General features: G+C 46.6%; 1 protein-coding gene across 1 annotated transcript in view; it reads right to left on the bottom strand.

Moving 5' to 3' along the window:
- The window catches only part of FGF9 (fibroblast growth factor 9), a 33,697-nt gene extending 22,598 nt beyond the window's left edge, over nucleotides 1–11,099 (bottom strand). The window contains exons 1-2 of the mRNA XM_037037200.1: nucleotides 10,009–11,099; nucleotides 791–894 (exon numbers count right to left, since the gene is read on the bottom strand). Of these exons, the coding sequence (XP_036893095.1) occupies nucleotides 791–894; nucleotides 10,009–10,285 (381 nt within the window). The 5' untranslated portion in view covers nucleotides 10,286–11,099. The remainder of the gene's footprint in view (nucleotides 1–790; nucleotides 895–10,008) is intronic.
- Between the last annotated feature and the right edge of the window lie 1,473 nt (nucleotides 11,100–12,572).

Consider the following 12,572-nt stretch of genomic DNA (forward strand, 5'->3'; position numbering starts at 1 on the left):
GCATTGAAAACTCAAGTTAGTGTATAGTGATTAATAGTCTATTATTCATACTCATATGCTCAGCAAAAATGTTTTCAATATCCACTGTGTGCCATGCAATGTGTTTTGTAAACTGTGCTAGCACCACTAAAAAGACACAAAGATATAAAGTCAGTCTTTCTTCTTAAAGCAGAAGCAGGGACTCTGTCTCATCCACCGATGTCCCTGAGCACCTAGAACAGTGCCTGGAACCTGCTAGGTACCATAAATCCTTCACTGCCTCTTCCTGGCAGCTGACAACCAGTGGAGATGAGAAGTGAGAGACAAAAACAACAAACTCAGTATTTGCAAATAATTATATTTATATTCTCTGCACAAGAAAATCTGACAATAACTTCCATTTCCCTTCTGTCTCCATAATGAAAATCTCATGTAGCTCAGGGAAAGCCCTGCATGCTCTATTTTTAGTTTTAAACAATGATTAGCAAAGTTTGGGAGAAGATAATTTTAACTCATTTTGAAAATAACTCCCATTCAATACAAGAAGATGAGATTTTTCACATGTAGATTTTTTATGTACTTGATAATGAAAATGGTTTGACATGAATAAAGCACTTTCTTAGAAACTTTGCTATAGTGAAAATCTGGGGCTGATGTTTATTAATAAAAATGAAATGATTTGCCTCAAAAAAGTAAAAGCTCCTACTCTCCTTCTCAACAGACCAGGTTTCATCTAGGCTATAACAATCAAGAGAAAGTACATTCAAGCCAGCATGAAACAAAGGTTCTGAAGTATCTCAGAAGTACTTACTGATCCATACAGCTCCCCCTTCTCATTCATGCCAAGGTAGAGTCCGCTGTCCACACCTCGAATGCTGACAAGGCCCACGGCTATACTGATAAATTCCAGAATGCCTACAAAACAAAGGGCAAAAGACCAAGGACAAGTTAGAGCACAGAGGATTTTAAAGTCTCAGTGTCACTAGAAGTTTCAAAGAGGACTGAGCCTAAGTCCCAAAAAGGGATAACCTCCCACTCCTTGAGGAAGTGTCTTCTTTTAAAACCACTGCCTAGCCCTGGCTGGGTTGCTCAGTTGGTTGCAGCGTCATCCTGTGCACCAGAAGATTGTGGGTTCAGTCCCTGGTCAGGGTTCAACAGGAGGCAACCAGTCTCTCTCTCGCCCTCTCTCTCTCTCCTCTTCATTTCTCTCTCTCTCTCTCTCAATAAGCATACCCTTGAGTGAGTATTAAAAGAAAACAATGCCTAAAAGAATTGACTTCTACAATAATGATACAATAATACTTATCAACGTGATGCATAACATTTTAAAAATAAAAAGCTAGTATTTACATAGATATGATGAGAATGATATGACATAAACCAGTGTATGTATTGTAATGAATCTAAAAGGTATAACTGAAGAGAAGAGCATCCAGTTTTACTTACAGTTGATAAATGTGAAATTAAGCATTCGTGTATAGATCAGAAAAAAATTCTATTCAGAGAATAGCCTATGTCCCTCAAAATGAGGATGAGGTGCTAACTTGATTGGTTTATAAAGAAAGCTATCCAGCTCTCTACTGTACATTGAGCTTCATCTAGAACACTAAGATAGCCTACACACATCCCAAATATGTCTGCTTAAACAAAATATTTATTTTTGCTGTAGTTATCTAAGCCTAACAGTAATTGTTAAGCAATTAAGATAGCTGGAACACTCTGGAAAAAATGCAGGTTTCACAAACAGTCCTGATTTAAAATAGGCATGGAATACTATATCCCAAAAACAAATTAACATAACGACCTTTGTTTATTTCCATCTTTCTACTTACTTACCTAAGAATAAAAACACTAAGCTAGGCATAAGTCCAGAATTTTATGGCCATACAACAGGAACTTCAATTTTTCTAACAATTTTTGTTTTTACATAATTACCCAATAGGTTATTTGGGTCAATGCTAGTATTACTTGTGCTTAGCCATTTTCTCGATTGTGTTATAAATTGCTAGAGTTCGTAAAGACCTTGCATTAATGCATACTAAATATTGAGTTTTTAAATCTTCAAATATTAAAAAATTTACTTACATTTTATTGTTAATATAAATTTTATTTTATTTTTATGTAATCTTTTAAAAGTATATTTTATTTTTAAATTTATTTAATTATTGTTCAAGTACAGTTTTCTGTCTTTTACACCCATCCCAGCCCACCCACCCCAGTGCTCCCCACCTCCCTCCCATTTAAACCCCCTTTAGTTATTGTCCATGTGTCCTTTATACTTGTTCCTGTAAACCCTTCCCCTTGTCCCCTGAAATTCCCTCCCCTCTCCCTCTGGTCACTGTCAGCCTATTTCCTATTTCAGTGTCTTTGGCTATATTTTGCTTGCTTGTTTGTTTTGTTGTTTAGCTTCCTGTTAAAGGTGAGATCATATGGTATTTGTCTTTCACCGCCTGGCTTATTTCACTTAGCATAATGCTTTCCAGTTCCATCCATGCTGTTGCAAAGGGTAGGAGCTCCTTCTTTCTTTCCACTGCATACAATTCCATTGTGTAAATGTACCATAGTTTTTTTATCTAATTCATTTACTGATGGGCACCTAGGTTGCTCCCAATACTTGGCTATTGTAAATTGTGCTACTATGAACACTGGGGTGCATATATTTTACAGTTCAGAAAAAACTAAGAATAACATTGGCCTATAGTTAGTCTCATGTGACTAATAAAAAAGCACTTACATGGATTTTTTTAAACAGTTAATTTGACAAGAAGGCATGACAAATACATGGTGACAAAAGAGAACTAGACTTTGGGTGGGAGCACACAGTAGAGTATACAGATGGTGTGTTACAGAATTGTGCACCCAAAATCCATATAAAGTTATTAACCAATGTCACCCCAAGAAATTCAATTTAAAAACAAAATACATGAACTATATAAATATAATAAAGGGTTCCAAGGCAATGTGAAAGACAAGAGATATTTCTTACAGAGGGGCATTCCTAATGGTTTTATACACGCAAAATACAACAAATATCGTGTGTTTACAACTCAGAGAATATCTATCTGGACCAGAAAAAAAATTTTATTTTTATAGAATGTGAAATACTATATGAAAAAATAGAAAATTACAAATTACATTTTGGATCTCATACTCTGTGACTCTATAATGGAAGATACACCAAAAATAAGCAAGTTTATTTATGGTTTTTCCTACCTCACAAAGCTAATGGAAAGATAAACAAGGCAATATTCCCATGAGAGTCATTTCACCCTTATTGATGCAACCAAGTCTGTTTCATTGTACTAGTTCTAACTGTTATGGTTGAAAATAATTACAATTTTGGCATTTAATTACTACTAGGAGTCACATACATGTGAATCTCTCCTTAGCTACCTGAAAACACAGCACAATATAGGTCACAGTTATCCTGAAATTAGTGTCAGGAATTCATTAATGTCTAACTGTCATCATATAATGAGAGACAGGAAACATTTTGTCCCCTTGGAGGTCTGACCAATTAGGTAAACCATGTCTTCAGGGAAAGGTTTAATCATAAGAAAAAATACTTGTATCTTCTAAGTGGATATATGGTGAGCTTTCTTCTTTCCCTAGTCAAGATGCAGCTCTGAGAGCTAATAATAAATTTTGGCCAATGGTGAGCATCAGGCCCAAGAAGAAATAGGACATATGTAACCCAACAAATCCACATGACTGGATGGTATGCAGAACATCGAGAAGGTTGACAATCTAATAGCTCGAACACTTGAGAATTTAATCTGTGCTGAATGAGATGCTTTCTTTCATTCAGTCCTCAGAACAATCCTAGTCATTACAATATTTTAATCTTCAGTTTACAAATGGGGAGAGTGAGTTTTAAGGGTATTAAATAGCTTGCCACCAAGAAACCAGACTCCAAATGCCATCTCCTTATTTATTGCACACATCTTATCATTGGTCCCCCCTTTTCTTCACAAATTCATGATTTATATACCATTTGTGTATAGTTATCCCATGACTATTGACTCGAAGACGTTGCCTAGGTCAGATGCCACAGATCCCATGGGCAGGACTAGAAGCAGCAGAGGAAATGAGGACAGGCAAGCCACTGGGACTCCGCTCGCTCCTCATGCAAACATTAGAAAGGCAGGTATATCTTGTGTGTGTGGACTATTTACGTAAATCATTTATGTGCACATAGCACAGATCTTCTTCTGTTAAAGAATGTAAGTTCTGAAATTATTATTATATACTTTGGAAATAAAAGAATTAAGATATCTATCTATCTTGTTGCTTTTCTTAAATCAAAATAGCTGTAATTCATTGCAGTGACTTATTCAATCTACAAATCATAAATGAGTATTGTAAACCAAGCATCAGGTCATTTGTTGAGTTTATAAGGATGCCTAAGATATAATCTAGGCCCTCTAACCTCAAAGCTCTCCCCATCTAGTGGAAGAAAGGACAAATAAACAGATGAATATGATAGCAATGTGGTGAATGCAGTGAGAGGGAGCCAATTAGGAACAGTCAGTGTCCACAGATGGGCTTGGGAAGTAGAGTCATAGGGGTTTCCTAAAAGTACCTGGGACAAGCCTCCAAGGGGCTCATATTTGAAAAGGAACTACTTATCTAGTAACCCCAGGTGGAAAAGATTTCACCACCTCAAGCACCATCCATATTTCTGAAGCACGTTGAAAAGTAAAAACTGCAAAAGAACAGCCCAGCCCTGGCCAGACAGCTCAGCTGATTGGAGTATTGTCAGGTATACCATAAAGTTGTGGGTTTGACCCCAGGTCAGGGTGCATACAGAAGGCAACTGATTGACGTGTTTCTCTCTCTCTTTCTCTCTCTCAATGCATATACTCAGGTGAAGATTATTTAAAAATAAAAGAATAGTCCAGCTTCTCATGAGGTTGTCTCAGTGATCTGACACCAACTGTAACATGAAAATGTTTGAGTCATGGCCATGCTCCCAAGTCAGAAAGACCTGGCAAACTGGCAATTCACCACAAACACACACAGAGACCTGGGCCAGGCTGAAATACTTACCATTCATAGTACCATCTTGTCCCCAGTGAGCTCTATAACCTCAACCAGGTCAACTCATGTCTCTTGGCCTGAGCCAGAGCCAAGCATATGCTCATTACAGTGAGTACGGCCTACCCCCGTCTTCTCTGTTTATACGAGTGTGCAGCACAAAGGAAGCCCAGGAGAAGGCTTTTGTGTAGAAACATTTAAATGCTTAAGGATCAATAGAGTGGAGGAAAAGAAGGAAAGAGCAAGGAAGAGAAGAAGGGAGGGAGGGAATGGCGGGATTGTGCCTAAAATCAAAACTGTGACCCTTACATGTGTACTATGGCTGTCTCTCATTTTACGAAGATACAACCTAGACACCCTCAAGAAATGGATATTGGTGGAGGTACTTTGGAAACACAGGGTCCATGTCTAGTGTTATTTGGCAATTCCCTTTCACAGTAGCCACCAATTCCCAGTGAGGGTGAGCTCAGTGAGCTCCAGAGGGTCTTAAGCTGTCCAAGGTCATCCTTGGTATATAAGAGGCCAGGTCAGTTCCTGGGACCACTTCAGGGAAAAAAAAAACCCACACCAGACCCTTATCCTTGCTCCAGATTCAGCAGGTAATAGTGATGATCCCCAGAGCTCTATTCAAATGGACAATTAACCCAAACCTGGCTCAGCTCCCAAGAGCCCCCTTTATTGGGCCCCATCTCCAAGGCCATAACAAGGCCAGCCCTGGGAAGTGGAAGGGTGGGCAGAGGAAGCTCCACTCTGGCCCACGTTAAACAGCTCCATAACCTAAAATCCCCCAACACTTAACAGAGCTGCATTCTTTAGAGGACAAGAATGTATGCAGACAGTGGAGAGAGGCCTAACATTAGGTTTCTGAAAACAGATTACAACCCCCTCCTCACAACTACAGAGTTTCCTGCTCAGTCAGCAACCCCACACTCCAGCTACCCAGTCAGTCATCTCAGGGCCTGCATCCCAGAAAGTCCACTGAGCAGCAACTTGAGCAAATCTCAGAGTTACTTAGGAAATAACTACCTGAATGGTAGTTATAACCCCGCCATTTTTCAAGACTCTGGGCCAATCCTGAAAACAGCTCCTTAAATGGGCAGTCTTTACCTTAGTGAGATGCTGAAGAGCCAGACCTACAGAATTTTTTAAAGTGCAAAAAACTCTGGAAATGGGATTGCTTTAACCCCTTTTTTTAAAAAATCATGCTATCATGTTTCTCCCCTCTCACACAATTTCCACCTGACATCTGGACCCTTTGAAGTACAGCCCCAGTTCAGGTGCTCTTCTGGGGTCCTTGCAGGGCCACCATGCCAGGCCACAAGGCATAGCCAGAAAAGCAGGCCATCTGTCCACCAAGGAAGGCCAGGGTCAACAGCTCAGGCTTCCTTCCCTGTGAAAGTAAAATAGAGGATCAGGCCCAACACTCACTTTTTATTCTTCTACATGACCACTGTCTCAATTGATGTTCTTCTGTTCACTTTTTTCTGCCTAGCAAGTGTTTTAAAGAGCAAAAAAAGATAGAAAATGAAATGTCTGCCTTGCCCAGCCTGCGCCATAGAGACATAATCTCCAATTCCTTATCTCCACACCAACACCCCCAAAAGGAAAACACAAGGCTCCCTCAAGGTCCCACCTATGTTGTCACCTCAGTAGCTTCTGCCAGGATCAAAGTAAGATTCCCCTCCCCCCACTGTGTCCTCTACACTGCTGCTGCTGTGTCACCGTCAGGCTTGCCCAAAGCCTCAGTCACCTGAGGTGGTGGGGGAGATCCTTTTCCAACACCTTTCCTCCTGCCGGTTCACTCCAGGCGGAAGATGCACCTTCTGTATCAAAGTGTAAACCAGCCCACCCCTGCCCCACAGCTACTCTTTCCTAAAAGAAGACACTGAGGGTAAGAACGTTGACCCCAGAAGGGAGTTGGGAAAAGGAACACAGAGGTCCTGGTGCCAGATGCCAGGTGTGATGCGCTGCCGCAGCCTCCCCACTCTGCCAGTGCTGGGTCCTAAGACACTGGACTCCTCCGGGTGGGGCTGTGCAGCAAGAACAGGAGGCAACATGCTGCAAAGGTTGCTAATATTGGGACCTTGCCATACTGGCAGCAGCCGGTGACCGCCACACTGCTGCCACCCCGGGAGCCAGTCTCACTGCAACAAGATGAAAAACTTAAATAATTCTTCCCTACGCTCACTGTGCACAGCCACCCATTCAACTTCATCCAAGCCAGAGAGAGCAGCACCACTGAGTTGAGCTGCAGGAGCTCCCTTTGCCCACCCGCCAGTTCTTGCTGACCCTCCAGTTCTGAGTGAGCGAGAGCCTATGCTCCCCGCCCTCCCACACACAACACCCCTGCCAACCAGGCAAGTCTAAACAGTGGAGATGTCATTTCCTTGGCGACACTTTTCTCCAACACCCAGTATGGGGTGGGGGTGGGGCTGGGGGGAGTGACAAGGTCTAGTTTTTTTGTTGTTATTTTAAGTTCTTTATTCAGTCTCTGTGCCATCTGTCCTCGTCTGCAGACCCCAGAAAGCACTTCTTGGGTTCTCCCCACCCCTGTGGTCCCCACTTTCCCTTGCACCCTCCTCTCCCAGTGGCAGTTAGTACATTTCGAATGGTTCGAATGTGTGCAGCAAACGTCCTACCCGAAAAGTGACTGCAATAAAATAGTAATAGAAAGCTTGGGGCATGGGGAGCCCCACTGGCACACCCCATAATCTTTCTACACGGGCCCCAGTCTTCCTGCACAGTGGTTCTGAGGGTCCTTCAAAGACCGGGCTCAGCCAGTTCACACAATGCACCCGTCCCCGCCCTGCCCGGTGTGCCCCGTGGTGCCCTGGGCTCCCCAGAGCTGGAAAGCAGCCTCGGGCCACCACTGTTAAGCTGGGCTCCCAGAAGGGGTTAACAATAGCTCTCTGCTGTTTGGCCCGCCTCTACAAGCCTTTGTCCCCCTGCCCACCCCTTCCCCTGGCAGGGCCCCCACCCACCTCCCGGGTGCCTAGCGACTCTCCCTCTCCGAGCCCTGACTGTGCACTTCCGAAAGAGAAAGAAGGATCTGGGCTAAGACAGGGGAAGTCAGGATTGATCTCCAGCCTGTCCTCGGTCCTCACCACCAAGTCTCCCTCCACACGGTGCTCGCCTCCAGCAGTTCCCACACCGAAAACCGCCAGGGAACCGAGGGGCACAGCTGTCAGCCCCACAGACACACACAAAGAAAGGAAGGGGTTCAACTTGGGCAAAAAAACCCGGTTCCCAAAATTCCGCCTTAAGTACACAAGCCATCACCTGTGGCCCCCCGGACAAGAGTCCGGAGTCCTCCCAGCACTGCAGAGAGCACCTGCAGAGGGGGTGCGGAACATAGAGTGCGTTAGGACCTTGCGGACTTAGGCAGGCGACTGCCGAAAGCACCAAAGGACTGGGCCGAGAAGCCGGCACCTGCTTGCCGGGAGCTGGTGGACCCAATTCCCCTCATGGTGCAAAGAGGTGCCCGGCCCCCTCCACCTCAGCTCACCCCCGCACGAGCAATCCAACATAGGGCAGCCTCTGCGACCCTGACACTCCAGCTGTCCCACCCACAGCGCCCACCGTCCTTGTCCTGGAACGAAGGCTGGACAAGGTGATAGCCCCTAGAGCGGCCCCAGGGCAGCACTTGCAAAGTTTGGTCTTCACTGTGCAACCACCAGAGCTGTCCAACTGGGGCGGGGGGGGGGGGGGGCGGCGCTCAAAGGAATGATTGCAAAGACGAGGGTTACCTTTTTTTTTAAGACAGCCAGGAATATTTGCACTAACAGGTTCAGCTTGGGGCTGAGGCTGGGGGGGGCGGGGGGAGCAGAGGGAGAAAATGCTGGGCCAGCCCATCCCAGGCCTGAATCCTGCTCGCCTTCTGGCCTCATTCACAGCCCCCCGAACCTAAAACAGATAGTTTAGATTGTGGTCAACATCTGGCATGAAAGCTGGAGGGAGAAAATCACCGCAGGACTTTGTTTTTTACGACCCACTTTAAGTGTTGTCAGGTGGGTCCACTCAAAAGTTAACTCCTTCCAACAGTCTGGTTGCCCAAACTGGTGCTTTTTATTTCTTTTTTATTTATTCCTTTTTTGTGCAAGTAAGTGTAAAAACCCAGAGTCTCCAACCTGGACTATGCTGGATGTTGGGCTCAGGGTGGCCCAGAGGGCACGTGTGTGTAGGCATGAAAGGGGCCAGTCACCATCCCTCTGTTCTGCAGCCTCCATGCTGAGTCACAAGTACCCTCCTAAGAGGGTGAAATCCTTGGCACTGCTTGCTTTTTAGAATTACCTTGCAGCTTTTCGCAGGCACACACACTGGAGAGCTACTCTGGAACCCCACACAGGCTGCACACCATGAAAAATTGCAGTAACTTGATCGCTGGAAAGACAAGCACCCCCAATGAGCTTCCAGCTCCTTCCCAAGTCCAGTATGTGACTTCAGTCTTCCCAACTGAAAACTACCAGCAAGCACCTCACCCAAGTGGTGCAGACCCTCTCGGTGGGAATCAATATGTTTCACTTACAATTCAAGCAGGATACTTGTTAAGGGAAAGAGGGAAGAGCAAAAAACTTAATTGGGGTACCAGATTATAAAAACCCATGCTTTCAGGAAAATGCATTTTTAAGTTCTCAGTAGTTAATGATTAAAGCTTTAAATGCCTGGAATTGGTCCACCAAAACAACAACAAACAACAATTTCCTAAACCCCATCTTCCCAAGTAACTGATGCAAAAGAACGAGAGACTTGTGTGGTATTTATAAATCATGCCTTTCTTTGGGGGTGGGGGGCGGAAAGCCTTTCAATGTAGACTTGCATCAGTGCCAGCCATCGGCAGAGACCTGCAATTCTGGAGGCTTTTTTTTAAGCTGGCAAGACATGGGCAGAAAAAGGGAGAGAGCCTTCCTGCACCCTGCTCGGACAACCCCTTCTTGATAGTTATAATCCCGACCTGTCAAGGCGCAGACACGATAGTGTTAATGGTATACCTACCGAATCGGCTGTGGTCTTTCCTGGTTCCCTGGATAGTACCATTGGGGAAGATTTCCAAGTGAAATCCAGTCCTGCAGTAGAGCTGCCTCCGCCTGAGAATCCCCTTTAAATGATCCAAGTCTGTGACTGCTGGCCCCCGAGGAAGCCCCCCTGCTTCGGACTGACCCAGGTGGTCACTTAGCAAGACCGGGCTGTCCACCGGCAACACGGGCACATTCCCAAACGGTACTGCATCCTGCACACCGAAATAGTTCCCAACTTCACCTAAGGGAGCCATCAGAAGGCTGGGCTGCTGGAGCACAGAGATAAACAATAATGATGGTGCCAACCCGGGAGATCTTAGGCGAGGTATATCCAACTCCCCTCCCTTACTGCGGTTGCAGAGAGAGGGGGGGCGGGAGGGAGGACACGTTGTTTTCTTCAATCCATGAAATGCATAAATAAAAGTAATTTGCCTTTTCACTGGCACAGGTTCAAGGTCAAGCCACTAATAGCCTAAGAAACCAGTGCTGTATACTCACATACTGACATACTGATAAACACATCTATGTATCTCTATGGGTAGATCCCAGCTCCTAGCAAGCAGGAACGTCTGCATCCCAGCCAGCCATCAAAAAGGAAAAAATCCGTAGTTTCTTCATTTGGTTCCAGATCGAAATGACCATAGCAACTTCAATGTCTAGGCGTTGTTATAGGATTTTTAAGATGCACAGGCTACGTCAGAATCCACGGGTCCTGACTCTGGGGAAGGCATGCGCCGTTTTTACTCTAACCGATTCTGCAGACATCAGCAGGAATCCTTCCAGGGGGAAAAAAAAATCTCACATCGAAGGCAGTGAAGACTCTCCCCTCCTGCACACCCCTCTAAAGAATCAGTAATAATATGATAAGACAAAAAGAAAACTTTAGACATGTAAACCTGGGATCTAGAATCGTGCGGCAGCTCGGTGGAGGTCCATTGGTTCAGTGCGGGCGGCTGGAGGAGAGCTAGGGAGCTGCGTCCAGAGATCGAGTGCGTCCTGCAGCCGTGAACAGGTGCTGCCGCGCTGGCTCCAGCCCGGTGACTGGCGGAGCGCTAGCCCTGCGCAGCCCCGCCGGCTCGCTGAGTGGCGCAGCATCAGCTTTAGATGGGTTTAAGGTAGCGCCGCGCCGGCCACATGCCCCGCGGTCCTAGCGCCTGCTCTTCTACTGTGCGCTGCGGCAGGCCCACGGGGAGCAACCACCCGAGACTGCCGGGGAATCCCGCTTTACAAAGATGCCCGGAGAGTGGCAAGGGATGCATATCCTGAGACTCCAAGTTCTCCTACGGAACTGGAGTTGGGACCCTGAAATCTGGTTGGGCGCAGTGATGAAGGTTCAGACTGAAACTGGAGTGGGAAAATAGTTTTGTATGCATGGACTCCAATGTTGCATGAAAAATACAACTTAGACAGTTGAAGGGAAGGGAGCTGATTTAATGACACCGAAAGGACATGGCAGTTTCTCTTTCATTCCTCTGCCAGGCAAACTGTACTGCAGGTGAAACGGGCTGATGTGACCACAACCTGTCACACATGCTCACACAGATGGGCACATGCACACATCCAGGTGTGGCCTCCAGATCTGTTTTGGCCAGCTTCCCCCCCCCCCGCCCCCCCCCCCACCCCCACGCATCTCTTGTGTGCGCTATTCTAGTCTGGCCCGCGCTGTTCTGGAGACCGCGGGGCAGGCAGAGGGGGGCGCCCGAGATCCACCTCTATCCCAGAGTTAGACCTGCGCGTGTCTAAGGAGACTCAGGGCCGGGAATGCTCCAGTGGTCCCTCCGTCAGACCAGGCTACTTGGGACAATCTCAGACAAGGAGAGGGGAGTCCAGTATTCTCTCCGAGGCCCGAGCCTGTGGGAGCCTGGAGCTTGGGGTCTTCCTGCTCCGCCCCGGAGACAACGTTGAAGCCAGAGCTCGAGAAACCACCCGGGTTTCTGCTTGCAGTTCGAGGTCCCTGCCCTGCCGAGGCCAGGACAAAGTAACCGGCCGCTGGGAGCCGTGAGAGGCCCTGTGGGACCAGGCTAGGCACCCTCTGCGCTGGGTCCACCACAGTGGTTCCCAGCGTGCGAGAGCGCGCGCGCTCGCGCGCGCGCGCGCACACACACACACACACACACACACACACACACACACACACACGCTTCGCAGCCCCTCGCGGGTTCCTCTCCCTGCTGCTCTTTGTTCACATTGTCCTAGAAAGGGCCCAACTGGGGTCAGATGGGGAAACTTGGCGTGACTTGCAAACAGTCCCAGACTTCGGGGTGGGCGGTTAGAATCTAAGTCTGAGCTGTGACTGGACCCCTGCGGCAGGAAGAGGAATCGGAGCCTTTTTAAAGGAGAAGTCAACCCGCCTTGGCAGCAGCCTCAGAATGAAAGGGAAAGGTTGGGCTGCTCCCATCGGGACATAAGGTTGTCGAGATGAAAGGCAGCAATGAATTTGCAGATTCTCGGGCGACCTAGGGCAACCGCACCCTGCCTCCACGTGGACCAAGTGCTCGGGCAGGTGAGAAACAAGGACAAGGACGAAGTGACCCTCCCATT

Source organism: Sturnira hondurensis, unplaced genomic scaffold (genome assembly GCF_014824575.4).
Source record: "Sturnira hondurensis isolate 20B ecotype Veracruz unplaced genomic scaffold, ASM1482457v3 Scaffold0022910, whole genome shotgun sequence".
NCBI classification, from domain to species: Eukaryota; Metazoa; Chordata; class Mammalia; order Chiroptera; family Phyllostomidae; genus Sturnira; species Sturnira hondurensis.